General features: G+C 42.0%; 1 protein-coding gene across 50 annotated transcripts in view; it reads right to left on the reverse strand.

Annotated features, from left to right (window-relative positions):
• Positions 1-26,081, reverse strand: part of SORBS1 (sorbin and SH3 domain containing 1) — a 167,375-nt gene that overhangs the window by 8,946 nt on the left and 132,348 nt on the right. For 19 of the 50 annotated variants that reach the window (XM_050305551.1, XM_050305573.1, XM_050305565.1 and 16 more), the window contains 15 exons: positions 25,294-25,377; positions 21,937-21,951; positions 21,369-21,434; positions 20,707-20,808; positions 19,315-19,364; positions 16,288-16,463; positions 13,169-14,689; positions 12,351-12,436; positions 10,592-10,759; positions 9,109-9,155; positions 7,484-7,598; positions 7,253-7,378; positions 6,017-6,211; positions 3,348-4,076; positions 1,920-2,036 (listed from right to left, as the gene is read on the reverse strand). In XM_050305551.1, coding sequence (XP_050161508.1) covers positions 1,920-2,036; positions 3,348-4,076; positions 6,017-6,211; positions 7,253-7,378; positions 7,484-7,598; positions 9,109-9,155; positions 10,592-10,759; positions 12,351-12,436; positions 13,169-14,689; positions 16,288-16,463; positions 19,315-19,364; positions 20,707-20,808; positions 21,369-21,434; positions 21,937-21,951; positions 25,294-25,377 — 3,597 coding nt within the window. Of the gene's footprint in view, positions 1-1,919; positions 2,037-3,347; positions 4,077-6,016; positions 6,212-7,252; positions 7,379-7,483; positions 7,599-9,108; positions 9,156-10,591; positions 10,760-12,350; positions 12,440-13,168; positions 14,690-16,287; positions 16,464-19,314; positions 19,365-20,706; positions 20,809-21,368; positions 21,435-21,936; positions 21,952-25,293; positions 25,378-26,081 lie in introns of all 50 variants that reach the window. The other 31 variants (XM_050305581.1, XM_050305578.1, XM_050305580.1 and 28 more) reach the window with 22 other exon arrangements.

Here is a 26,081-nt window from a genome sequence, read left to right on the forward strand (position 1 = left end):
CTGTAGGTCCCCCGAAATAAACTGATTTGACAGATTACATTACTCCTTAATATCACGTTTTTCTAGAATATTGAAACAAATTATCGGTAAGTTATACTTAGAATATCTTTCACGTGCTGTGGAGTGGTTCTGTTTTCCTTTTAGTTTGAACTAATAGCAAACAGAAGGAAAATTCAGAGTAGCTCAAAGAGCCATTGCAATTTATATTTTTACTTAACAGGCAAGAACACAATCCTTACACCAGTCCTGTACCAAAGGGGTCCTTAACTTGCAAATAACTCTCAGTCAGAATTTTATAACTGGAGAGGCTCTCAATGATGAGAAAGAAAACTAAAATTCAAGATCGTAAAGTACCTCATACACCAGGGATGGACAGCAATGGAAACAAAACTCAAATGTAATGGCTCATTTCCATGTCTGCTAAGTGCTTTTCTCATTTGATTAAAATCAATCAAGAGGTACTGATTTTTGAAAAGCCTCCAGGGCATTACCTGAAGTTCTGCTGAAGCCATCAGCCTCTGTATAGGTCACACAGATAATAAGAAGTCATTTGCAATATAAATACCACTCCTGTTCCCTAAAAAATCATAGATTCAGAGCTGGAAAGAAGGTCAAAACTACTGGGTAATGTCACACACAGTTTTAACTTGACGCTGACAATGCTATGATTGTCAAGGCATATAAAATATAAATATTGACTTGACATTGACTCCAAAAAAAGGCCACAGGGTCCTATTACAACCAGGTGCAACATTCAAAATAGAACTGTGTGCTAGCCATCCCTTGGGAGAAACGTCTTTCTCTAAATGCTGTTTCAGACCACATATATCCAGTGTAAACACCCACAGGACCAAGCAGATCAGGGGTCAGGAGAAAGGCCAACACAGGAAACTTATGTGGATTTTTAACATGAAGCAGAACACGTATCCTATTGGACTCAGATATTGAGACTGAAAGGGAAGCAGGAGGTGGTTGTTCAGTAAAAAGTTGTGCAAGCTCACAATTGGAGGAAAATCAGTAAAGGTAAAAGGAAAATGTCAGGGTTAAAGCTATATCTCTCATAAACTGATCAAGAAAAGAAGTAACATTGGCAACCGCTTCCCACTCTCATCTTACACTAGCAGCATGCTTGGTTCACTGATCAAGCCAAAGATTGCTTCCCCAATATCCATCACTAAAAAGAGTCCAGATTTTGCTAACTGTGAGTTTTGTTTCAAATATTGCCATCTTGTGGAAGCTGCCTGGAAGGACTGATGAGGTACCAGCAGTTGTGAGTACCACTCATTCTCAGAACCTGGGAACCTCAGCCACACAGTGCTAAGCCTGAGCTGCACAGACCCTACTGCATTCCTCTTTAAAAACATTTGTAGCTCTCATCAATAGAGCTCAGAACCTCTGAATCCTACCTGAGAAGACCAGAACAGGCCTCTGACATTGTGGATACCAAGTTGTGTATGCCTTATCCCCAGCTCTAAGGTGCTCAAATCCTGAATCCTGATCTCAGGTGGTTAAACAATACTCAAACCAAATTATCTCATGCTACATCATTCCTGCTAAGGAGGTCACCAACACTGCCTTATAATGCAACCAAGATGTAGGAACTCAAGGTCAGAACTAAGTAAGCCCTGAGTTAATCTTTTGGAGGAACAGAAAAGCAGATCCTCAGCTGGTACAAATGGGCAGAAACCTGGACTTGAGCTATGTGGATTTGCACCAGTTGAAGATTTTGCCCATATATGCTCTTCTGCACAGTCTGGAAGTAATTTTTTTTTTTTTTTTTTTTTAATAAAAATTCTAAATGAGAGGAAAATTATCTCACCTGTGGAATCAATGAATGGCTAAATAAGCATATGACAAAACAATGGCATGGCATGGAGACAACTCTAAGTAATGGAACAGTAATCAGCAAAGATGATTACCTGTGGCTTACTGATTCTGCGTGTAAGTCTGGGAGGTGGCTGTGTTGTGACAGTAGAGGAAGAGAGGGTAGAGGAAGTAAGAGAAGCAGATGAAGAGAATACTTTTGAGTCTGTAGTCTTTTGAAGAAAAGAAAATTTGGTCAGCTTGGCACACACTCTCCTATCACAATCACTGCTAGTGATAAGAGCATCTACTATCCAGTAAATTTAAAGCACACACAGCAACAGTAACTCCATGCAAGGGCAAGTGCAGTTTCTAGTTGGTTTGTCTGAGCTGATCACTTCATTTTATTTTAAACATGCAGGTTATGTCTGTAAAAAATGCTACTAAAACACATCTAGATGGTAAACAGTACAGTCTTTACACAGCTCTCAGTATACTTCTGGTTATGATTCAAGTAGAAATCAAATTATTTGTCATAAGATTTCCCAGTGTGAAACATGTCATCTTGGAAACCCTAGTTTCTCATTATTTAATGTTGTCTAGATGGGGTATGTCCATCTAGATGGAGGCTTTCGCAGTCCATCCAAGACAGTATTTATAATTCTATGATTTTGACCTCTCCGAAGTTCCACTCATGGGGGTGCTGTAATATATTTGGGCTGGCTGTAGCCCACAATGGACACCTCAAGTCAACTGAGAGCTGCAAGGAGAGGCGTATCTTCTATACTAAGACTGAGGGCAGAAGACAGGTTGTAGAAGCTATGGAGAGTTTCACATGTATCCTTTCATTGTAACATACGGCTATATAATTGAAAACTCTTGGGCAGAAGTATCCCTAGGTCTTATTCCCATTAGTGGCTACAGCCTTTCATATTGTTTTAGGAATGCAAAGGTAATAATTTCCATTCAACACAGAGATAACAATCAAGACTCCCTTAGTCAGGCACATCCCAGACTAAGGTTCACTAAATCATAGGCTGCAGGACCAACAGGGCACAGCTTTTGTGATTCTAGGAGCCAGGCTTTACAAGGCTTTTCAGCCCTTGAATTTAGAAGGAACAAACAAATTGTATAACCAAAGATGATCCACACTGGAAAATCTCTGAATAGCAAGGAATTGTCTTTATTCTACACAGTGAGGTATGCAGGCACGAGGCCTGTGTGATACTTTGATCTGACACATTTGGTAATAGCCACTATCTGGGACAATCACCTCATTAGACGTGGCTGATTGTGTCAGTCCTGCATTATTACCCATTCTAAAATAATTTTCACTACACTGCTCTGGAGCCCTCTTCTAAAACCTTTTGATCTGCTATCAAGTGAATGCCACTGGTGACCCCTGGAAGACAGCCTTAGGATCATCAAAATGACATGTGGCAGCCACTGGCTCTGCCTGGCCAGCAGAGCAGCACAAACCTCAACACGCCAGTTAAATAAAAATCAGCAATTCAGAGCAGCACACACACATGCAGGAGAAGTACCTTCTTTTCCCCGCTTTGAAACTTTCCCAGATCACCTTTCCTCACGTCTTTTTTCTCTGTTTTACCTCCCTGAACAATAGCCATTAGCTCCTGACACAACTGGTTGTCCTCAGAGGAACCCACAGGTCTCTTTTCTGGGCTCGCACGCATGTCTAGTTGGGATGGTTTCAGGCAGCGCTCAACAGAGATCTTGGGAACAGCGTGAGCGCTCTGCTCGGGGTTGCTGCTGCCCTCTCTAGTCTTTTGGAACCAGGCTTGGCTGCCAGTGGTGTCCCGCTGCTCTGCCAGGATGCTTTCGGGGCTCTCCACTGCCCAGCGAGAGGAGTTAGAGTAGGTCACGCTGGGAGGAGGGGAGTCAACAAACTTTTCTTCGCTTTGTGGAGTGGCCTGATAGAAACTGTGGGCAGAGGACTGAGGTCTAGATGAGTAAGAGGGCAATGGGGACTTAATGGACCTGGGAGTCGAGGAGCCAGAGAGATGAGAATGGTGGAGGCTGAGTGTGGGGGAAGGGCTGGCTGCAGCAGAAGGCGAGAGATAGTCAGCGTGAGAGAGGGAGGCTTCAGGCAGAGGAGGCAATGGAGGAGTTATGGCAGGAGTGGTGCTGGGAGACACTCCCACGGTCAGAGCAATCCACTCAGAGGTGACCGCCTGCACCTCTGGAGATAGGGCGCGGCGCGCGAAAGGCAAAGGCGGAGGAGTTGGTGTATGGAGCAGCTCAGAGCTGGGAGACTTGAAAGAGACAAAAGCAGGAGAGAAAAAGAAAGAAATGAACAAAAAAATAATAAAGGAAATACAAAACTGAGCACAAGTAAAAGGAGAGAGAGCGAGTGTAGAGAGAAGCAGATCTGTGACCACGTGCATAAGTTTTCTATAGTGCATCCTGTTGGAGAACATGCTGTCCCACAGCTACCCCAACCACAGGGTCCAGTCTGTATCTGTGTTGCTAATACCCTTCTCCAGACTTTGCCAGGATCCCAGACACAAAACATCTTGTGGAAGACCTCTGACTTCATACCATATGCCTTAAGTTCCTCAGGGAGCAGTTGAAGCCATCACCCATGATGGCAGAATGCAGCATTTGACTGGCCTGGCAGCAACAGCTGGGGGCCCATAACTCACACTGCAGACCCAGTCAGAATTCACTGCTGCAGCGAATTTTGACTTCATCCAACTCTAGCATGAGCAATGCCTTCTCCTCAAGAAACTTATATTGAGGAAGCTGTGGCAGGAGAAAGGGATCACAAAAGCCACCTGTGGCTATTTGCTCTTTAAAATACAGTAAAATACATCCTATGTTTATAAGGGCAGGACATATACAAGTCTTGCCCTTAGCTCTTACCCTGAGTGACATCAGTGAGAACAGCTACATTAGCATTGCTCAGAATAGTTCTTAGTCCTCTGCTAAGTCAGGCAAAAAAGCAGGGAGAAAATTGATTTACTAGGGGAGGAATCAAAAGAATAGCAAAGGAAATCAAAAATAGGTGGATATAATCCCTTCTGTCAGAAGCTTGCAGAGAGCTTGTGGCAGATAGGCCACAGCTATGGAGAGGCTGTCAAGCTCAAACAGAAAAGCTCAGCCGAAGTCCACTTTGACAGGCAATCCCAAACAAGCAACAAGTTTTTCCTCCTTACACAGTGGCTAAGACTAAAACCACTCCTTTTCAGGAATATCCAGACAGACAACAGGCACGAATCATGGCATTTTTTTCCTTTTTTTCCCATCCATCTTGTACTGTATTATCCCTTCCTCCCAATCCCAATTCTTCACCTATGTTCCTTCCAGCCTTAACCTCAGAATGACCTTGCTTTGGTCCCACAGGTGAGAGAGGGATGCACCAGAACCTCATGGTCATGACCCAAGTAGGTATACTGACCTTAAGTATTATATATACTGAACTTAAGTATTATATATACTGAACTTAAGTATTTGCAGGATGGGAGCAGAACAAAGGGATTTAGAGACTTGGTGCCTCTCTGATAAATTTTCCACAGCAAACATTCTGGGATCCCCATATCTGCTGCCATGTTGATTTCTGCTTTGAACTACAGTATGATTCATAGTGAATCTAATATTCATGGCAAATGCCAGACTGACCTGCTACCAAAACTCGAGTTCATTTAGCACCCATTTTAAATAATACAGGCTTCTCTCCTGAGCCTGTCTCCCTAAATCTTGTTCATGAACTGGAACAGATAGGGGCAAGTATACAGCTTAATTCAAGCTGACTGGGATCAACATAATGACTATAGCAGTCTGTGACACCCTTTTAATAGTCATAATATGAAATTCACTCATCACAGTGAAGGTCTGTAAAGTGTAAACACACACTCAGGAGAAGCTGGATCACCAATTCATTCCATCTCTGGCAGTGAAATTTAATCCCATGGCTGTGAACTGCAGCCCTTGCAACCTGGCCTGGATTGAAGCTACAGATCAGAGGTAAAAAGCTGGGTCTCCAAATCCCCAAATGATCCACTCATTAACCTTTCTGGTAATGAAACATGACCTTTTCCTGCAGTTGCAGCATACTGCAGGGAGCACATGGTTTTTATGGCACAAAATACTAGTCTTAGCTACAGCTTTTTTTCAGCTATTTCTTCTTACACAGCAATGGCAACATCCCTCTGTTCTGCAAAGTGCTGAAACTGGCTGCACTTAGTCCAGATACCTGTGGTGAAGCTGTGATGCTGCGGCTGGGGGAGAGGGACACTGGTGGGTCAGGATAGTCAATGGCATTCTTGACCACTGGCCGTTTGAGCACTTCCACATAAGTGACAGGGAAGATGCCTTGGCGACTGGTGCCAGAGATTCTTCCTTCATACCAGTTCTCATCCACTCGTCGAATCAATGTGATCCTTTCACCCTACAAGAAGGAATAGCAACATAGTTCTATTTTAACAAATTTCAACATTCCAAAGCAGATGACATTTTTAATCTTGCTGCAGCTGACCTAATAATAATCAGCTTCCCCTATTTCCAGTTATGTGATCCTAACCCTAAACTCTGGGTGGGAACAATATTTTTCAGCTGAGAGAAGGAAAAAATGCAGATTTTCTGGTGTTGACTTGGGCTGCCTGCAGACTAAGTTATGCTCACATTTTCAAGACCCTACTTGCTAAAGCCAGTTAAAAAATGGAAACCAGCAGTTTTAGGCTGACCACAAGCCTCTCAGAGGTATGAGGTGTACAGAAAGTATGCACAGGTCTGCAGTTTAACCTAGGTCTCTCTATGTTCTCTCGTGTTTTGCTGACAAATGAAGTGACTTTCAGATCCTTAATATAAACTGCAAGTCCCAGCTTCATGTGTAATTAAAAGAGCAGACAGACAAGATCTAATCTGAGCATCAAAACAGAAGGTCGGTTGAGATGGAGAAATACTGCTACTTAATCTAAATATGGCTGACTTTGTTCTGAACAGCCATTACACAATCCCTTCCCACCTCTTCACTCTGCAGTCAGGTCTAGTCAGTCACTCCAACACCACAGAGCTTCGCTTGCTCAATGATTTGGTTTGTAGTATGAAGGAAGGTGAATCCAGTTTCCTTCTTTACTAAATCACTATTTTTGTGGACTGTGTGCATCTCCACTGAATACTCTCAGATTGGAGAGGCATGTCACCAAGTATCTAACTTGCCTTGCAGAGACAGGCTTTCAGCACTTGTGCTCAAAGAACATTCTCAGTTAGCCCTAAGGAAATAATTAACACTTCTTGATTCAGCCTACTTGCAACAGTAACTACAATGCACTAAATAATGACTGTAGAGTAAAAACACGGATAATGAGAAGTAATCCTTCCTGAATAGAGAGTTCATCTTATTGGAGCTTTCATTTGGACATTGCAAGTTACCAATGCTAAAAACATCACCATGTCTGAATTCAATTCATCATGACAACAAAAGTCCTACCTTTCTGAAGGACATTTCCACTTGGGTATCCCCATTGAAGTTGAATTTAGCAATAGCATCTCCATATTCCAATACTTGCAATGGTAATGGCTTTTTGGGCTGAGCTTTCTCAGCTGGTGGAAGGAGCTAGAATGAACAAACAATCAGGTAAGTCTCATATGAAAAGCCTGTAAACTGGTCACTGGCAGAAAGGGAGTGGACAAAGAGAACACCTGCAAGGAAAGCAGCTACCTCTATGTATGATCGTGGGAAGATGCCAACTCTGCCATGGTGTTCACCTTCGAACCAGTTCTGGTCAATCTGCTTGTAAATGTAAACAATATCTCCTTTTTGCAGAGGAAGTTCCCTGTTAACAACACAAGCACTCCATCAGAACTTCACTGGAGAACAGATGTGTTCTTTTTCTGTCCAGTAATCCCTAGGTACCAAGGTATGCATCAGTCTGTTGATACACAGTGTGCTCTACCCCAAGTGAAAGTTAAATGTTGAGAATTACTCTGTTTGCATTGTGATGTGCAGGGACTCTCTGGCTCTTTGAGCATCCTGTTAAAGAAAGCTGGCTTATAAGTGCCCTACTAATCACACACTCTACAGCAGCAATGAGGTCAAGCTTAAGCCAAAGATGACACTGGCTGCTTTCCATGTTGGATATGATGAACAGCCCTCAATTACTGTTTTGAAACAGTCATGTCACAAGTGCCTTCCAAAGCAACACATGATTTTAATGTGAGCTAGTTTGTTGATTAGATTAACCTCCTCACATGCCAATGTTGATCCTGCAATGATTACATTTCTGGCCAGCCTGTGGTTGTGCAACCACTGACCTCAACTGGGCTAACAACTGGAATTTTAATCTACAGTCTTCAGTGCTAAATTTAGGAATGTCTGCATCTTGAAGAACGTCTACTATGGGCAGCTTGTACTAGACTCATAAACCTACTATTTGGATCCCCAGAAGAAAACAAACAACATAGCCTTTCCTAAGATGTTTTTCACAAGCTCTCCTTTTGTCTGGCACCCTGGTATGTTCTGCTCAAGAGACACAACAGTTACACCTTACATCTGCCTCAGTTTTATTAGAGGTGCTGGGGAGATGCTATGTAAATCATTACAAATCATCACCTGTACAACATATAACAAAAATATTCCCAGGACATTAGCACCTGAGAAGAAAAACAAGAGGTCCTTTATTGAATTCTGTTCTTCTTTCTTCCCTCCTAGCAATATTAAAATGAGAGCTTCTCTAGCCTCATGCAGAGGGAAAGGCCTTCCAGGCTTTCTCTTCAAAGCAGTGTTTCCCAAAAAGAACAAGTAGTGCTGTGTGATTCACCAAAAGGACCATAACAGGGCTTGGAGGTACAAAAATGACACCACAAACACCCGCTATGTACGCACAGATGCCAGGAGAGCAGTGACCACTCTGCAAACTTCCAGGCCCTAAATCAGGGAAATCCTGAGTCAAGGGCCCACCTACACACTTAAAGCTAGGCATCTTTTTAAGTCCCTTCTGTATTTGGGCTATGCTTGGCATAGTGAAGTGAATGCTGCTCTCCTGTGGCTCCACCCACCCTCAGAGGAGCACTCACTTGTTCCAGTAAAGAATGTGGGCTGCCCTAAAAATCATGGGGGACAGAGATGCACTGAGAAATAAGATATTTTCCTTAAGGTCCTTCAGAGGCTATGATCTGTGAGACTCATATTACTTTTGCTGCCTTAATAAGGACACCTTTGCTTTGAGCTGCTGGGAAGACACTCCCAAAACACGAATCCAATTGCATGACACTTCATAAATGCTGCATCCTAGAGGAAAAAGCGGAGGAATAACACTCAAGGCGGTCATAACAAGCTGTACTCACTTTAGCGTCTGTGCTTTAAAGTCAAACTTGGCTCTAGCAGGTCTCATCTAGAGATAAAAAAAAAAAAAAAAATCAACACATTAAAATAATAACTAGGTTTTCAACCCTCTTCTGAGGAAAAGCACCCAAACTCTTCTATAGCTAACATTAGCATGGGGAAAAACTTGGATGCAGGTATTCTGCTACAAGCTTGCGTGCAACTGGTATTACAGTCCAAGTATGCTGGATGGGCATCTCCCACCACGACACAAAGTGCCAACTTCTGGTATAGCAGTAATTAAGAGCTCTACAGGAAATGGATTTAGCAGCAGTAAATGTTTAAATGTGACTAATCCTGAAAAATGAAAGCTGCTTCAGTAACTAAAGTTACTGGGGCTCCAGGACCAAATTTATTTTGAGATTTGAATGGAAAAGAAAAATTTACTAGCTGGGAAAAAACAGTAGGATATTATTTGATGTGGCTCTTATTATTACCTGACCCTGTTGAATACTGCAATATGACCCATGTACTCCATATCAATTCGTAGAAAAGAGACAAAGGTGAGGAGAAAATATAAATAAATTAAGTATGTGTCTAAAAAAGTCTTTGGTGGCTACAAAGACAAAAACGATGTTGACAGCAGGCGTAGACTTTAAAGCTTGATTTACTCGGCTGATTTTCTAATGGCCACAAAATATTCAGACAATTTTAAAGTCATTTTGATAATAGAGCATAAAATAAATAGTAGTCACATTCATGAGGCTCCAGAGCATTTGAAACCAGATAAAGGGCAGACAGGTGTACTCTAGCCATACGGTGACCACCCCACCCATCACCACAATGCAGCACCTCTGGGGAAACAGCTGATGCCAAGAGTCCAGCAGCAGTCCATGTGAGGCAGAAAAAGCATTTGGCCATGACACCTGGACTAGGATCCAGTCTTTGGAAAAAGTGCCTTGGGGCTCTTGGAAAACCCATCTACCTCTTCCTTTGTCTCTTTCAGAAAAGTCCAACCAGGTCATACGCAGTGAAATATGCTGAGACTTTTTCCGATTGTTTCTAGAGCATATTAAGCATATTTCAAGAGAAAAAACTACGCATTTCTAAAAAAAACACCCTATGTGACACGGCCAGGATCAACAAGACATGAAGTTTCTAAGCATAAGGCACAGACAAGAAGACAATGTAGCAATATGATGCAAAAGATGTAGAATGCCTTTGATTCACTAAGTAGCTGATATTTAAAGGCATGCATCACAGGTGTGCACCAGCAATTCTCAGCAGGCATGCTTTAATATATGCAGCTTGGTATAGAGCTATCAATTAATTTACCAGGCACAAGAGTCAAAGCAGATCTAAATGAAGCCAGAATGGGAAAGGGGAAGGTGGAAAAAAAACAACAAACGACATTCTCTGAAGAGCTAATGTCGGCCTAAAGCACAACATTGTGAGAGGCAATTATTGCTTTGGGTCAAGCAGCAGACTGAGGTAACTAAAACAGACCTCTGACCCAGATTTCCTCTTTGCTGTATCGTCTACATTTAGGAGGTCCCCAAATCGCTCATTAGTGATAAACTGATGGTGCGTTGGAATAACCCCTGTGTGCCTTCTAGCTGCAATATCAGCTTCTTCTTGCTCACGTTTAAGCCGTCTCTGGTCCTCTAAAAGTTTCTGCCATAAAATTGCATAAAATGGGCAGTAAATCATCTAGTTAAAGGCATTCAAAAGCTGCCATAAATGTGACCAAAATTCCTGAGGTCCCTGCAAATATCTGGCGTTTTACAGTTCAATATCAAATATTGATTCTACTAACTACACAATACTCTTTCATTTTGCAAACACAGAAGGTACATCATCATTATGGCATAACTGAAATCCATCTCATACAGAGGCAATATACAATCCAAAGTTGATGAAAGTCAGTGAGTTTTTTTAAGTTTTGGGCAGCTCCCAGGAACTTCTGAGAAGATTGCTGATAACGCAGAGAGCTGATCCAAACCCCCTTCAACCAACAAACAAGGAGTTTCTCTCACTGACTTTCAAGAGACCTGAATCAGCTGCAGTGGTATGTTCTGAGGTGTTGAACTCCCCTGAGCCTTGCAAGTGGCTTGGGAGAGTGTGTAACCACATTCAGGTTCTCCCACGCTTCCTTTCGGCTTGCGTAACACACTTTGTAAAATAAAGTAAATAAACCCCAAAGAATTATTTTGGACTTCTTCAGTCTCCAGCACACTAATGGAAAGGTGCATTCTGGAGTACCTGGGCAGAGGAATTGTCCCACCTTTTGGGGCTGACTGTAGGCTGAAGAGTTCAGCTCTGTGCTCATTTAAAGCTAGCAGGCCTTCCTGAATTCAGAGTTCTGATCTTATACGAGTTCTCATGCTGGATTTTGGAAGTAGGGGGATTACTAACTATTTCACAGGGGAAGACAGCAAAAATAAATTTTTCACACAGGAATTAAGAGTAGGTTTTACCGTATTTCAAAGCACAGATAAACATTATTTGAACTCAGAAAGTTAACACTAAAAATAAAACTTTTTTTTTTCCCCTCCCCCAGGCAGGGGAAATTAATTCCTGCTTCCTGGAAAGCAATCATTTTATAACTTCTTTAACTCAGCTTGAATACAGTTGGTGCTGAAAAGTCTCTGTGGCTTTTCCATTATTTTGGCTTGTCCCAGTGTTGCTCAGCCAGTCCAAAAAGGACTGGTACAGTCTGTTGTAAACAACTTCAGACACCATAAAGAATTCCAGTTTGCACTGAAGGAAAACCTCCCACTTTCTGACAGCTTAAAATATCATACATTTGCTGTTCAAAACCTGAGGACCCCCACAGGAAAAATACTGTTTTTCACCAGTCTGATTAACACCGACTCAAGTGACTTGTATGAAGAACAATAACAGGCTAACCTTCTTTATCTGAGAGTACTGAGGTGTTGGACCACATCTCACATATATCTCCAACCTTTTTTATATTAATTAAGGCCCCTATATATAATTTTGTGTAATTGATAAGATATAATTTTGTGTAATTGATAAGAACTATCAGGTAAATCTGAAACAAAAGCTAAACTGAACTATACACATTATACATCAAATCAGTGATAGATATAGTATTGAAATTAAAACATATTAGTTTGCTTGTTGCTCTACTTTCCAGTATACAGCCACAGACGTACATGCTGTCCTTATATAAGGCTGAATGCTATATTTCTTCTGTGTGGGGCTCCTACAACTGTTATTAGACCATAAAGGAGAGCATTACCTCTTTGTCATCATGCCGCCTGCGGATAATTTCTTCTGGAGTTTCCATGTAATCAACTGGTGCAAAATGCCTTGGTGATTCTGAATCTACTTCAAAACAACATAAGGAAGTTAAAATACAGATGGATTTATCTAGCATAACCAGAAAGGAAAAAAATAGATATTTTTAAACAATTTGTTTCCATTATAACAGTAAGGATTCTCAATTGCCATTGACCAAATTGCCAATCAGATGTTGATAATTTATCCATTTTCATTTTTTTCCCTTTTGGGCTGTACATGTGAACAAAGATCCAAAAATAGGGAGAAAATAACGGTACAGGAAAGGGTAAAGACATAGAAGGACTTTGTAAAGAAAAGGTTTACTGCCATCGAAGAATGATTTGGCATTTTACTGTTGAGAAAAGTTTAATACACACACACACACGCAAACACAACTAGACCTTGAGAAACTACTCCTTTAAAGCAAATCATCTGGGTTTGCTTTATAATTCCCATGTGTGTAAATGATACAGGACAAGAAACATCTCATGTTGAGATTCTTGCATCCCCAAAGCTGCTTGAGAGATAAACTGAACCTGATGTGATTAGAAAGGCAGTGGAAATCGTTTCTCAGAAGTGCAGCTGTTAACAAGTCCTGAACAAAAATGCTGAGCAAGACACGCAAAGGATGTTAGACACACTAGGGGAAAAAAAAAAAAAAGGAGTCAATGGATGCAAAGGTGAGGAATAAAAATGCAAGGGTTGTGGAAGAAAAGGGGAGGAGAAAGGAAGCAAGAAGACAGATGAAGAGAAACTGATAAAGAACACAAAAACCACCTCCTAGGTACGTCCCAAGTTCACTTTGCGGGTTGTTGTTTGTGTCCAGGCTGTGACAGAGAGCATATGGAACAGGGTTCCCATTGTTTAAGGAGCCAGGAGTGTCAGCCCGGCCCATGAAGCTATCTCGGCTAGGTCCCACGGTGGGGAAGTAGCCAAGCCTTTCCACAATGTCAAAGGAAGACAGGCGCCTGGGGGCAAGAGGCCTGCTTCTGGAGAACAGTTGGTGCTGGGAGTGGTGACTCTTGTTTCCTACATTCCCCTGCAGCTGTATGGGGTCATCTGGGTTCTCAGGGTTGGGCACTGCCAGGCTTGCCAGGCAGTCTGGGGGTGGAGTTCTGCAGGATTTGTGTTGGAAGGGCTTTTTCAATCGAAATGGGAGCGGGCTCATTAGGTAGACATTTCTGGGGAGCATGTGCCTGTCCCCATAGACATCCCCTTTGGAATCAGGGTTCCTGGAGGCTTGCTGCTGTTCATGCCTTCGGATGGTAGTGAACCTGGTGTAGGAAGCTGGGCATGGGCCTTTGCATCTGTTGATTTTATGCTTCTGAGGCCCATTGAGGTTGCTGCTGCTGCTGCCACTGTCATTGGAGGCATTTGAGAGAAGATCTATCTCATCTGTGCAAGCTGAAAGTGTGTCCATAGGGATGGCATCACTGACATCTGAAGCCGTGTCCTCCACATTGCTGCAGGAGACAGAGGATTTGTCGGCCAAGCAGGCAGCATCCTTCTCTTCTAGGTGTGCTTTTGACAAATCCAGAAGAATCTCTGCAGAGTATGCAGCACTCAGACAAATTTTAGACTGAAGAGAAGTGGTGGATTTGTTTTGTCCAGCAGAAAAGTCAAGTGAGGGCATTGATCGTGATCTCTGGATCAGCTGCTCAAAGGCACTGATACGGGAGGAAACAGTGTCTTTGGGGATCTGCTCTGAATCCTCTCGACTAAGGCTGTGCTCCATCTTGTCCTTTGCTTCATTCTCAAACTGAGATGCAATATCCTTCACGCTGCAGGAGGAGACTGTGTCCAAATGGATTCTGGACCGGTTGATCTGGTGCATGTCTTTATAGAGTGTTGTAAACTCCATCCCACTTTTCCTGGAGGCAGGGAACAGGTAGCCTTTCCTAGAGTTGGTGCCATACTCCTGCAGGCTCATGGTACTGCCGGATTTGATGGCATACTCTTGCTTTGACTTCATAAAGATGTTTTCTATGCTTTCCCCTATATCTACCATGAGAGCCTTTTTATTATCAAACAAGGCAATGGAGCTACGAAGGTTTTCGCAGCTTTGAGCTTTCTCGTGAGACAGCAAGATACCCGTCTTGTCCTGCACAAGAGCAGCTGGAGCTGCTAGTTTGGGTTTGAATTTAGAAGGGAGGATTTCAGTAATGCAGGCTTTTGCAGCTGATAAGGGCTTCTTATGTTTACATGCGTGACCTAACATACCGGTATGACTAGCGTTAAAGGTTCGGCTATTAACTGAAGAGGGTGCAGTCATATGAGCATTCCCACCTTTACGATCCACTGGTAAGCATGCAGAATAAAATAAATACAACCTGTTAGCTGAAGTGCTAGAAAGCTATTGAGAAAGGAGAAAGAACATGCTTGGATGTCATAAAATGCACTTTAAAGAAACAAAATTCCAAAACAAAGAAAAGCAGGAAGAAACTGCAAAACAAGCCACGCTTAGAGGAGTGGGTGAAGTGCTGCTAATGTCTCTAAAATGAGGGGCTTGGCCAGAAGCAGATCTGGAGCACTTTGAAGGTACCCTCCTAAAAAGTGCTAAGCATCACCAGCTTCCAGGGAAGCTGTAGCACCAAGGAAAAGGGAACGGAACTCTGGGCAGGATCAGGGTGTCAGCAAGAATGCAGAGGCACTAACATTGCAAAAATGGCTTAATACCAAGCCTGTAATCACACCTACTATGGTCTCACCACAGTGCTTGCCAAACAGCTTATTCCTGGGAAGGAGAAAACAATCAGTGGCTGACTGTGCCAGCACAAGCACACCACATCAGCTGACCTTGCCCAAGAGATGCCTGCTTAGAGATTCCCCATACTAGGAATAAGCTGAGTGTCCTCCAGACAATGTGGCTGCTTTAAATGTCTGCTTTAAAATTCAAGGAGTCAAATCAGGACATTATTTTTTTTTTAAGAAGGATCCAGCCTGGTTTCAGCTTAGAGTGCAGTTTTTAGGTCTGTTTCCAATTTGAGTTCGAATTCAAATGTCAAAATAATGATTCAGGTTCAATTGCAGTTTGGGGAAAAATAAATGAACAGATTTTTTTGTTCAGATCCAGTTTGACTCCTTGCCCTACAGGCCCAACAAAATGCTGAAAAACAGCTGGAAGATAGAGACAGAGAGACCTTTTTGGTGTGATGTACTATTTTTAGGGAGAGCTGTTCAGAAACCCAGCACATTCCTTCTCCAGTCCTCTCCCCATCTCAAGCCATTTTTAGGTTGAAGTTGGCTCAGAGATACATTCCCCAGTACAGCTCCCTGATGGGAGTCAGGCTCTTCCTTGTCCTACTCTTCTAGAGAGTCTGTGATGGGGGGAGGAAAGGGGAGGAGATCGATCTCTTCTGGCTCCCAGTCCTGGAGCCTGCAGGGCTGGTTCAGACAGCAGTTGCTGTTTCAGTGACCCATGCATTCTCTGTACATCCCTGGCAGGCAGGAGGCTGTGGAGCACACGGCACCAGCTACACCAGGGTAGCCAGGCCAGCAGACTGCTGTAGCCTGCTGAGGTAATGCAGAGGCAAGAACAGAAAAGGCAGGGAAGGGCTCTAGCATGGCAAGGCAGTGGGAGCAAATGGATTACAAGGCCAGCCTAAGCTGCCTCAAGGGAGAACATGAGAGTTTGGGGTGTGCCTGAGGTGCTGGATGGAGGGAGCTGGTCTCTCTTGGGAAGAGGAACCTGGATCAGTTAAAGGCATCATGAAAAATATAGGCCAGTGTGTTCTGAGAGAAAAAAAGGAGGGAACAGGGAGTATGGCAAGGAGGAAGGACAGCATAAATCTCAACTGGCTTGAATAGGACTCTAAACCTTGCAGCAGTTTGCCCCATATCACCTGGCTTTTGACACTGTGCAGAATGGAGAAGATGTTAATGCCCGAACCACCTACCTTTTGTGGAAGCAGAGCTCGAAGGTCGCTTGAGACCACTCAATCCCTGGAATGGGATATCTCCACCTTCCAGTACACTCTTGTAAATCTGCCTTTCATTCTCCAAGGCAGCAGGGTCTCCCAGAGCTTGCTCCGACTCCCTCTTCACTGCATTGTAGTTGGGTGAATAGGTGGAGCTGGAATACACAAAAAAAGGGGAGGGACACCAGGGGAGGGACACTGTTTGCTGAGAGTTTCATGTAAAGCAAGGGAAAACCACACTTTTGAACCCCGTATATGAAGAACTGGTGCTGAATGAAGAGGTTACGAATACATTGTGATAATGTTTTAGGTTTGGCACTACAAAGCATTCTCCACCTGAGATGAGGTGGAGCACTCCAGGTTCCTCCTAGAAATCGGTGGCAGGAAAGCACTTCTCTATTTTACAGATGAGGCAATAGTCAGGGCAGATGAATAATTTCTTTGCAGACATTCACTGGTTATCTAGAAGTAGCACAAATACCTTCCAGCTCTCAGTTCTCTCTCCTTAAACACTAGCCATGTCTGTCTCTTGCTTATAAAGCACAGTTGCTCAGGAGTTCACCTCAACCAGTTCAGCTCCCCAGCCAACACTACAAGACTCCCAGAGCAATTTTTGAAGCCCAGTAGTGAGGAACCATGCAGAGAAGCAATAGTACAAGGCTATAGGCACTACTCTTTTAATTGACAAAGAAATTCCCAGATGTGCAGAGTTCTGCTCAGCTTTGTCTCAGGCCTAATATCTCAGGGAATAAAAATCCCTGGACTCTAGGTCTACTATGCAGATGTATAAACAGAATGCTGTTAAAATGAGTACAATTTTAATTTAAGAGGCTTTTAAAGACTGGAAATTTATTGCAAATTCCTTTTCTAGTCCTGCACCGACAGAAGTATGCTCACACATCTGATTTCTAGATTTCACTGTTTCCTCTCTAAAAGATTAACCAACAATGCCATGGTATAAATGATGTTTCAGGTGTAAAAACTTACTAAGCAATCAGGGAGACTATGTTTTCCTAAAAGCTAAGCTCATCTGATACCATTTCTTGTGTTCAACTACACACTTCAGAATAAGATTGAATCTCACAAAAAGCTATTCTGGGGCCAAAGTATGACTACTGGAAAGTCTGAAAAAAAAAAAATATACATATTTGCCAATTAATAGAAATATTTGACATCCTGATGTCCAAGAGTGATTCAAATTTATGTGAATGTGGAAATGCTTGTGGTTATGCCTGCTTGTTGTGGATAAATCTGTACATGCATATGTTTATTCTGGACAAACACTGTACTTCTGGGGTAAAGAGAAAGCTTTCAAACACATCAGAGGACTGGCTATGGAGGTGAAATTACACAATGTCTGGATCACAGAGACAATTTTAGTTTCCAGACAAGGAAAACCAGGTCATATGCAGTCCTGTAAATTACTTTCTGGAGTAAAAGCTCATGAAAAGCACCACAAAAGGGGAAGGGAATACTGCCACTTTTTCGACCTAAACAATGCTCAAACAGGCCCACTGCTACAAAGCTGTTGTTTCCTGTAAGAGTTATCCCAGTGCTTCTCTTTGTCAGGTACCTGAGGAAGTCCTGCCAGATGCCACAGGGAATAGCTTACCCTGAGTAAGTTATAACTTATAACCCCCTCACCTGGGGGAGAGAGAGGAGGTATTTCACAGAATCCCTTTACCAGCTGCTCCCTTATTAATAAGGCCAGCAAGCAGTACTGAATTAGGAGTCTGCAAGATCAGGATTGGGTGAATGGAGAGAAGTATAACACTGAAGTATAACACAGACAAAAAACTCCAGTGATCTTTTCTCCCTGCTCTTTAAAAGCAGGACAGGAAAGAGTGTGCAACTCCACTGGGCCTCGTTATTGTGTCCCATTCCCAGCATATCCAGGTTGCTTCCTCTCCACTGGTTCAGACACTGGCACTCTGAATGTTTTGGGTGGCACAGACAGTGCTGCCACGGGCAGAAACCTTACCAGTCATGGGCAAAAATAAGCTATTTATGCTAATCTCTGAGATGGCTATTTATTTTATTGCTTTCTTCCTACCAAAACAAAACTAAAGAGTCATTGGAGCAATCAACAAGATGCAGCAGTGTGTGAGTTTCCCAGCAGAATGAACACAGACAGAAGGGAACTGAGTTGAAAGAAGTACAGGAAACCTCTAAGACCCCCAGGGGGGCCATGAACACACATGGTATTAATGGGTATCTGGAGGAGAATTTGCCTTTTTTAAACAAACCATCCTTGTAGAGGGGATCACTGTGCCTATGGACAATATTAAGTATTCAGTCCAATTACAAGGAGCAGCAGGCTCACAGTAGGAGTTGGCTCCATGGCTCGAATAACTCAGTACGACTCAAGTAACTCAGCACAGCTCAGCATCTTCCTCTGGTTTTTTTTTTTGGTCACGTGTTCCTCTTTTAAGAAAAAACAACTCATTTAGACAGAACATACTGCTTATTATATATTCCTCTGAAAAGTCAGTGCCACGTTAGATCTTTGAGAAATATTGTTACTGCTACCACTGCTCCCTTTCTGTAGACTGGGAAAATACTGCCTTCCATCAACAGCATCCTTTTGATTTGGTGCACAAAACAGTGAATATCTAGCAGGCACCAATCTATCATACAAGTGTAACAAACAATTTTTGTTTAATCCACACAATAATGTTACTTGCATGAAGATACAATCAATTTGCAAACTTCATCAAGATGAAGTTAAAGGTCTGTTGGGCTTTTTTGAAAGCCACTGCCTGGTACAATCAGCAAATCTTGTCTAGACAATCCAATCTCTCATGCAATCACTTCAAAATTCATTCAAGATCAAAGGGCAGATATTGTACCTGGACTCATCTAAAGCATCCATTTAATTCTTATGGTACACACATTTGCCTATATCCATCCCCAAAAAATAAAGCCAACCCATTTCCAGTACACAAAACCCTGTCCTACATGACCTCAGACTGCAAAAAACCATCAAAAAGCAATTGAAAAACTTACTAGGAAGAATGGTCTGTGGAAGTTTCCAGAGGAGTAACACCTGCCGTATTCTGCAAAAGTCCAAACAAAGGAGTCATTGATACGCACTTACACGTGAGAAGAACAAAAAGGCTTGCTTAAGTAATTGTCCATCTATTGCTTGAATATTAGCCTATAGGAGACACTGGAGTTTAAGTCTAAAATGCAGTTTAAGCTGTCAGTGTCTTTGCAGAAAAGCAACAATTTCTGAGTTCCTTCAGGGCAGTGACAGGTTTTTAGCACAGCCGATGCCTTTTTGCAGTGCCTATTCTTTTGTCTGCAAATGAGTCATTGTGAATAAAGCCAAAAGCAAGAAGAGATAACCAGCTGGGCCATGACCAGGAGACACATGCTTATAATTATTTCCCCAAGCTTTTCCCCCAACCGGTCACTGCCCGCCTTTGCTTTAAAGGTATATTACATTTCTGCAGCACAGTACATTCCTCAGCGTTCAAAAAAAATATCAAAGCTCTAATAAGAAAAGCAATGTTTCAATTCAGTTTCCTTACTTAAGAGAAGCAATGCCAGCTGCACAGGTTCAATAGCAAAAGCCAGTCCTTATCCGCTTGCTTTAAATCCATCTAACACTTCCTAGGCACATTATTTAAAAATTGAAGGCAATTTTAGCAGAAATGCTCTATCTCGTGTCCCCTCCTATACGTGAGGATTCCCATGTAAGAAGAAAAAGCAAATCTTGTGTTTGAAAAAGCAGCTTTTTCAAGTCCTGGTGAAATGCCGCAGCTTCCAAAGAAAAAAAAAATCAACAACAAAAAAAAAAAAAAAAAAAAAAATGGCGTGTTACCAATTAATCTATCATTTCATGGTTCAGGTCCTGCAGACCCTCGAAGCAGCAGTTGACCTGCCCTAGAAGGCCACAACAAGGTGCAGTGTAAGGAAAATTGTATAAAATCTCTTGGGAATATCCAAAACCTTGGGTAGGCGTGAGCTCCTAGCACAGAGCAGGGCTTGTATGAAGGGAGCGTAGATGGCAACACGCTTGAAAGGCACGAGATGATGACGTGACACGCCAACCAAGAATTTTAAGCTGATTGCTGCTGCCTATTCATGTGAAAAATAGAGAGGGTTTTTTTTGCAGACGCTGAACTCTAAACCCGAAAGGGGGACTGAGATGGGGGTGAGGGGCAGCTGAAAGCAAATGGGGGAGAGAGAAAATCACTGTATCTGAAATGGATTTCAAGCCGGATTCTCAGCATCACGTTCTATTATTTCTGACAGCGACACAGCAAGCCATGCAGTCAGAACGGTCAGAGCCATTATTTATCCCAACCTCATTTAATAATCATCCAGCAGTGAATAGATTAGAGCAGAGAGTTTGGAAACAGGGATTGGCAGCATGAAAAGAATAGGAAATACCTTCTGTGGCTTTTTATGTGGCGCTTTATAAAGCTTCTCCATTTTTTCTAAATCTGCCTCTAACTCAGTCTGGTAGAGGTAGAGGTCTTTTTCTAGATCAGTCTGGTTAAAGAAGGAGAAGAAGAATGGGAAAATAATGCTTAGGGTTAGGGGAAACCAAAGGAATGTTAATTTTGAAAAAAAAAAGCGAGCCTTTTTAATTGAAAAAAGATGAAGGTGGTATGAAAAATACACAGAAATTCACTAGCAATTAATCATGTTTCAATCATTACAGAGGAAATAATTTTAAGCATTTAACATTCAAATTAAGAGATGCACAGGCCTGCTAGAATCTATTTCTACAAACCATAAAGTTATAAAACCCACCTGTAAGAAAAAAACAAAGATACTGTAACAATATGCATTATGCTGTTAGTATAATTATCATTGCAAGTCAAGATAGCAAAACCACCACTCTACATTACAGCTGATTATGATTTAAGAATTGTTTATTAAATCAATTTACTAGCTACTTAATTGTTAGGCTAATGAGCTCAAGCCCAATTAAAAAAAATCACTCACAAGCACACAAAACCCAAGCAATGTTACAAAAAAACCCAAACAAAACCCCACATACACACATACATACGCGCTGGATGCTGTAGTGCATGAGACACAATTACCTTTCTATCCTCTCTAGTAAGGATAGAGCAATCTCCAGGAGTATAATCCCAAATCTTTTTTGGAGGCTGATGGAAAGCAGAGGAAGGAAATGAGGAAATGAAGATAAGGAAAGACATCACAGAGAATGTGGAAACTGGATTAGAACAGAGGGGGAATACAATAGGGGATTTGCATCAACACTGAAAAGAAATTATAAAAAACCAACAAACCACAACAGAGAAAGAGAGAGAGAAAGACGGATAAATCTGCTATAGCACAAATATCAAGAAATCATGAGGGGTAAAAGGGAACGTACATGCAGTCTGCAAGGGGCTGTTTTCAGTAGTATGGGAGGAAATTTTTATTTTTGCAGGGTGCTTAAGGGTTTTTGGACTCTCAGAGGGAGCCCACAGCTGTTGGTTAAAGCATTCTTAACAGAAAACCAAAACAAAATGGGAAAAAAAACACATAGTCATAAAAAGCATTTGTTTTGCTCATTCTTCTTTTTAAAAGGAAAGGGCAATACAAGGGCCTTTGATAAAGAAAAGGGAAAATCTTTTCCACCCGCGTCTGACTATGTATACATACCATGTGAACAAATGGCTGATTTTCCAGTGGTGGCATTGTGGGGCAATGAGAATGCAGATTTGTTATTTTGTATTTCACTGGTTTGGGGTTTGTTTGTGATGATTTTTGGCAGAGAGAGTGGCACACATGAAGGCTGGGGAACTAGTTATTTAAAATTCATCCTACAGGTGAAGGTGCCAATTTCAAAATAGGATTTTCCTATTTGGATGCCCATGTAAATATCAGGGAGGATAAAGTGAAAGATCTTTGCCCTGACACTCCTATACAAATAATGCCAAGATAGCATCCTCATTTCACCAGATATGACCTCTCACTGATATGCTCAAAGAGACTTCATTCTTATTTTGTGAAAACAAATACATTTGCTTTGTTTCCAAACAAAATTAACCTCTGCTGCCTGGCAAGCTTAGCAGTTTCCTTCATGTCCATACTGACTTCTGTGATTAGATCACTAAGTGTCTCTGAGTCACTGAGGAGGAAATCTCACAGTTATCAAAGGCGAGACTGAGCTACAACACTTGAGTCTTAATCCAAATTCCTTTGTAGACTGCTTGGATCTGTATTTTGAATCTGTACCATTTTGCATTCAGACAACCACTGTATGGATGCACATACTAAATACCTATTTAGTGACCATTAGATCAGTGGCTGTAGGAGGGTAGATGGTGTTGCAAAAATCAAAGATTGAGATTCAGATGGAGGAACTGGAGGGCATTAGGTGTGCAGGCAGGACTTGCACTTCTTTTTCCAGCCCCCTGCTTCTCCATGTATAGTAAAGAGGTTAACTCAGTGCTGTAACGGGAAGGGCTGGGAGGTGTCCATGTGCGTTTTCCCACAACGACAGAGGAGAACAACTGAGCTCTAGACTGACTGTCAAGTTTTGCACATGGGCTCCATGGAGGTGTGGAGCCACAGGTCAGGAGAAAGGAAGAAGTGTGGGGATTCAGTCTCAGCAGCATGAGAAAAAGCATCCCTGCTGCATAGATTCATCTGCCTGTCTGCAAGGCACACCTGCAGTCCACAGAGCTGTCCAGAAATGCACGTCCAGCAGTGTGTCACTTCAGTTGCCCTAGGAAACACATCTGCTTTCCTCAGAGGGGAAAGTAACATCCTGATTATTCTGGTGTCTTTGGAGAGCAATACCCGCAAGCTCACAAGAATTCTGTGCTTCCTTTACCAAGTGTTTCCTGCCCACACCACAGAGCTGCAAGTAAAGTCGGGAAGCCAGGGGAAATCATGCCTCTAGGAGCTCACATTATCTCCAGCACTGGAAAGAAAGCTGGTACAAAGACAGAGTGTTTGAAATGCCCAGATACTAATGAATATAGTTTGAAACTCTCAGCTGAGAGGCTTAGCCACTACCTGGTCACAAAAATCTGGCCCTCCTGTGACAGGCGTGAGCAAAGCTACAAAAAGCATGCTCTTTTGGCTGTGATAATGAAGCTCAGAGAGGCCTTTGCTAGCTATAAAAGTCTGAGATGGCATCCTGAATTCAAGTGCCTGATGCTGAAAAACTATTTACAGAGTATGACATTCAGGAGCTGGCACAGTTCTTGGGGAGCATGGCTGCATGGCTGTGGAGCTGGAGCAAGTTGACATGGGATATCATTTCAAGGAAAGCTGTAATAAAACAGCACTTAACAACAGTGCCCTGAGCAAGACAGAGAACCTGTCACTAGAACAGATGCTCTGCTGAACTCAAGACGGATTGCTGATGTAGCCTGAGATGCCCTCTTCTGAAATAAGGACAAGGTTGCTTGACTGAAAGTAAAAATCCACACTTCTAAAGAACAGGTATATCCCCACAACTAGAAAGGACCAAGGGCACAAATGCTCTTCTTTCTTTCACATATTTTCCATTAACTCATGCTAAGTCAATGAGAGGACAAACCTCCACTCATTGCAAAAGCATATGGCTATTAATTACGTGAGCAAAGAGAAGTGGATTTCTTCTCACTGTGGAAATCTTAAGCCATGACAACTGGTAAAGGGTTAAATCCTTATACTGACAACACTTAAAAGCCTCAGTGAGGTGAGATTTATCTGACTTCTACTGCCTAAAAATTAGGGGGTCTCATCTCCAACATTGCTGAAGTTCCTTCTTTAGCTTAGGGTGGAAGGTCCATAGGTATAAAACATAGTTTTCTATGAAAGAATGGACTACCAACCGCTGTACATGTTTGCTTCTCAGCAAAAATTACACTATATTTCTATGATATGATCGTAGTGAGCACTCAACTCCAGGCAGCTACATTCTGTGCAGAGGAACTTTGACACTTCTGTCAGAACAAAGACTACATTTAAAGAAAACCTGCTCTCTGGTGTTCAAGTGCAGTTGCCTCTGAAGACAGTACTGAACCTTAAAACATATTTCTGTTTTATTGTACATGCAGGGAAATCTCACCAGCACTCAAAAACGGAGTGTATGGGAATTTGACAGCTGACCTCAAGGAGAAAGGAGAAGTGGCAACCAACCACTATGCTTGAGCACATGTGAGAGGCTGATATTGACCCCCTGGTGCAGTAAGAATAGATTATTAAACAGTATGTAATAACAAACTTAATAGTGTTTAATCAGTAAGAACCAGACCATAAAATGCTTTCAAGTCACATTTTTTGCAGTAGCCACGACCACTGATGTGTCCTCTCCATCAAAATGTCCTTTGTCCTTTTGAATAATTAAGCTTTGGTTCATCCTTTTCCAGAGGGAAAATCAAGGCTTTTTTTTTTTTCTCTCTCTGCACAGAGCAACACAGGTCCATTTGAAAAGAAAGCACACTGTTCTCAGACTTCTCTGGTTTCAGGGAATGGCAAGGGCTATTCAACACAGACTGCTGCCCTCTGTTTAGGCAATGGGAAGCTACATGCATAGGGAAATCATCAGGAAAAAGTGTCATGATCTGTTTATGGATAGTTGGAAATTACTGACTTGTAGTTTATGAGCCAGGGATAGGAATAAATGATTCTCCTTGACTTAAAGCTACCTCTCAGCTATCCTAGATCTTGTTAGGCAGAGGGAGAATAGAGGCTTTGAATAATGAGAAGAGGATATTATTTCTAACATTAACATCAAAAACGCAGTTTGAACTATGGTGTGTGAGAAAATGTTGCCTTGTTGATACATGGTGCTGGAAGGTGGGGAATGTTTGCAAATGGCCTCAAAATACTAAAAGTGGCCACAGAACAGCTGCTTTACATTAGTACCGGGATGATGTTACGTACAATCACATCTTTAAATGAGTAAGAAGACAGCTGTTTCAGGTTTAGGGCCTAGCAAAGAGATGTGACAATCATTTAAAAAAAAAAAAAAAAAAAAGTCAGATTGACTTCATTGGTCATTGCAACTATCAAACTTACCGGTTTCCCAAACTCCAATTCCGAAAAGAATTTATACCAAGGTTCATTCTTTAAATCTATCTCTTCTGGGCTTATTTCCCGAGTCTAAAGGAGTTGGTGATAGGGGAATGGAAGAGAGAGAAGGATAACATTATGCAAAGAATACACAGAAAGGGACTGTTAGAGATGCAGATCCTATGGTTTCCATTCTGAAATGTAGATATTTAGCCTTATAATTTGGAATTTCTATAGCACCTCTCTCATAAATGCCATGAATTTCTTTGCAAACATCAGTTAAGCCTAATAGCATCATTGTGAGCAACATGAATATGAATGAATTGCATTTTACAGATCAGGAGACCCACACAGAGAGAGATTATGCAGCTTGCCCAGAGTCACAAGAAGACTCAATGGAAGAGCTGGGAGTCAAGGAGTCCTACTGTCAGACACTTTCATCAAGTCCAAAGCTGCATGTATTTTAATGTTGGTTTTTTTAAATCGTTGTTTGGTTAAAAAAAAGAGATTTAGTGAGACCTAAATCAGATACTGCATCTTTAACAGCACATGAATATGTGAGAAACCCTGTTCTATACACTGCAAACAGAGTGGAAGGTGGTTTTCTAAATCAAACGAGACACAAGTCAGAGGGAGTGCACCCTGAAAGATCTCTGAAGGGATGGATAGAGCGACAATATTACATGTTTCCTCACAAATAAATGTTAGAGTATCAGACAAAATTACAGTGAAGGAAAATCAGACAAGACAGAAAACAGTACAGCTGAAAAGGAAATTCCCTTTCGTTCATACCA

The sequence above is a fragment of the Myiozetetes cayanensis genome, unplaced genomic scaffold (genome assembly GCF_022539395.1).
Source record: "Myiozetetes cayanensis isolate MyiCay16 unplaced genomic scaffold, myiCay2020 scf10, whole genome shotgun sequence".
In the NCBI taxonomy this organism is placed as follows: Eukaryota; Metazoa; Chordata; class Aves; order Passeriformes; family Tyrannidae; genus Myiozetetes; species Myiozetetes cayanensis.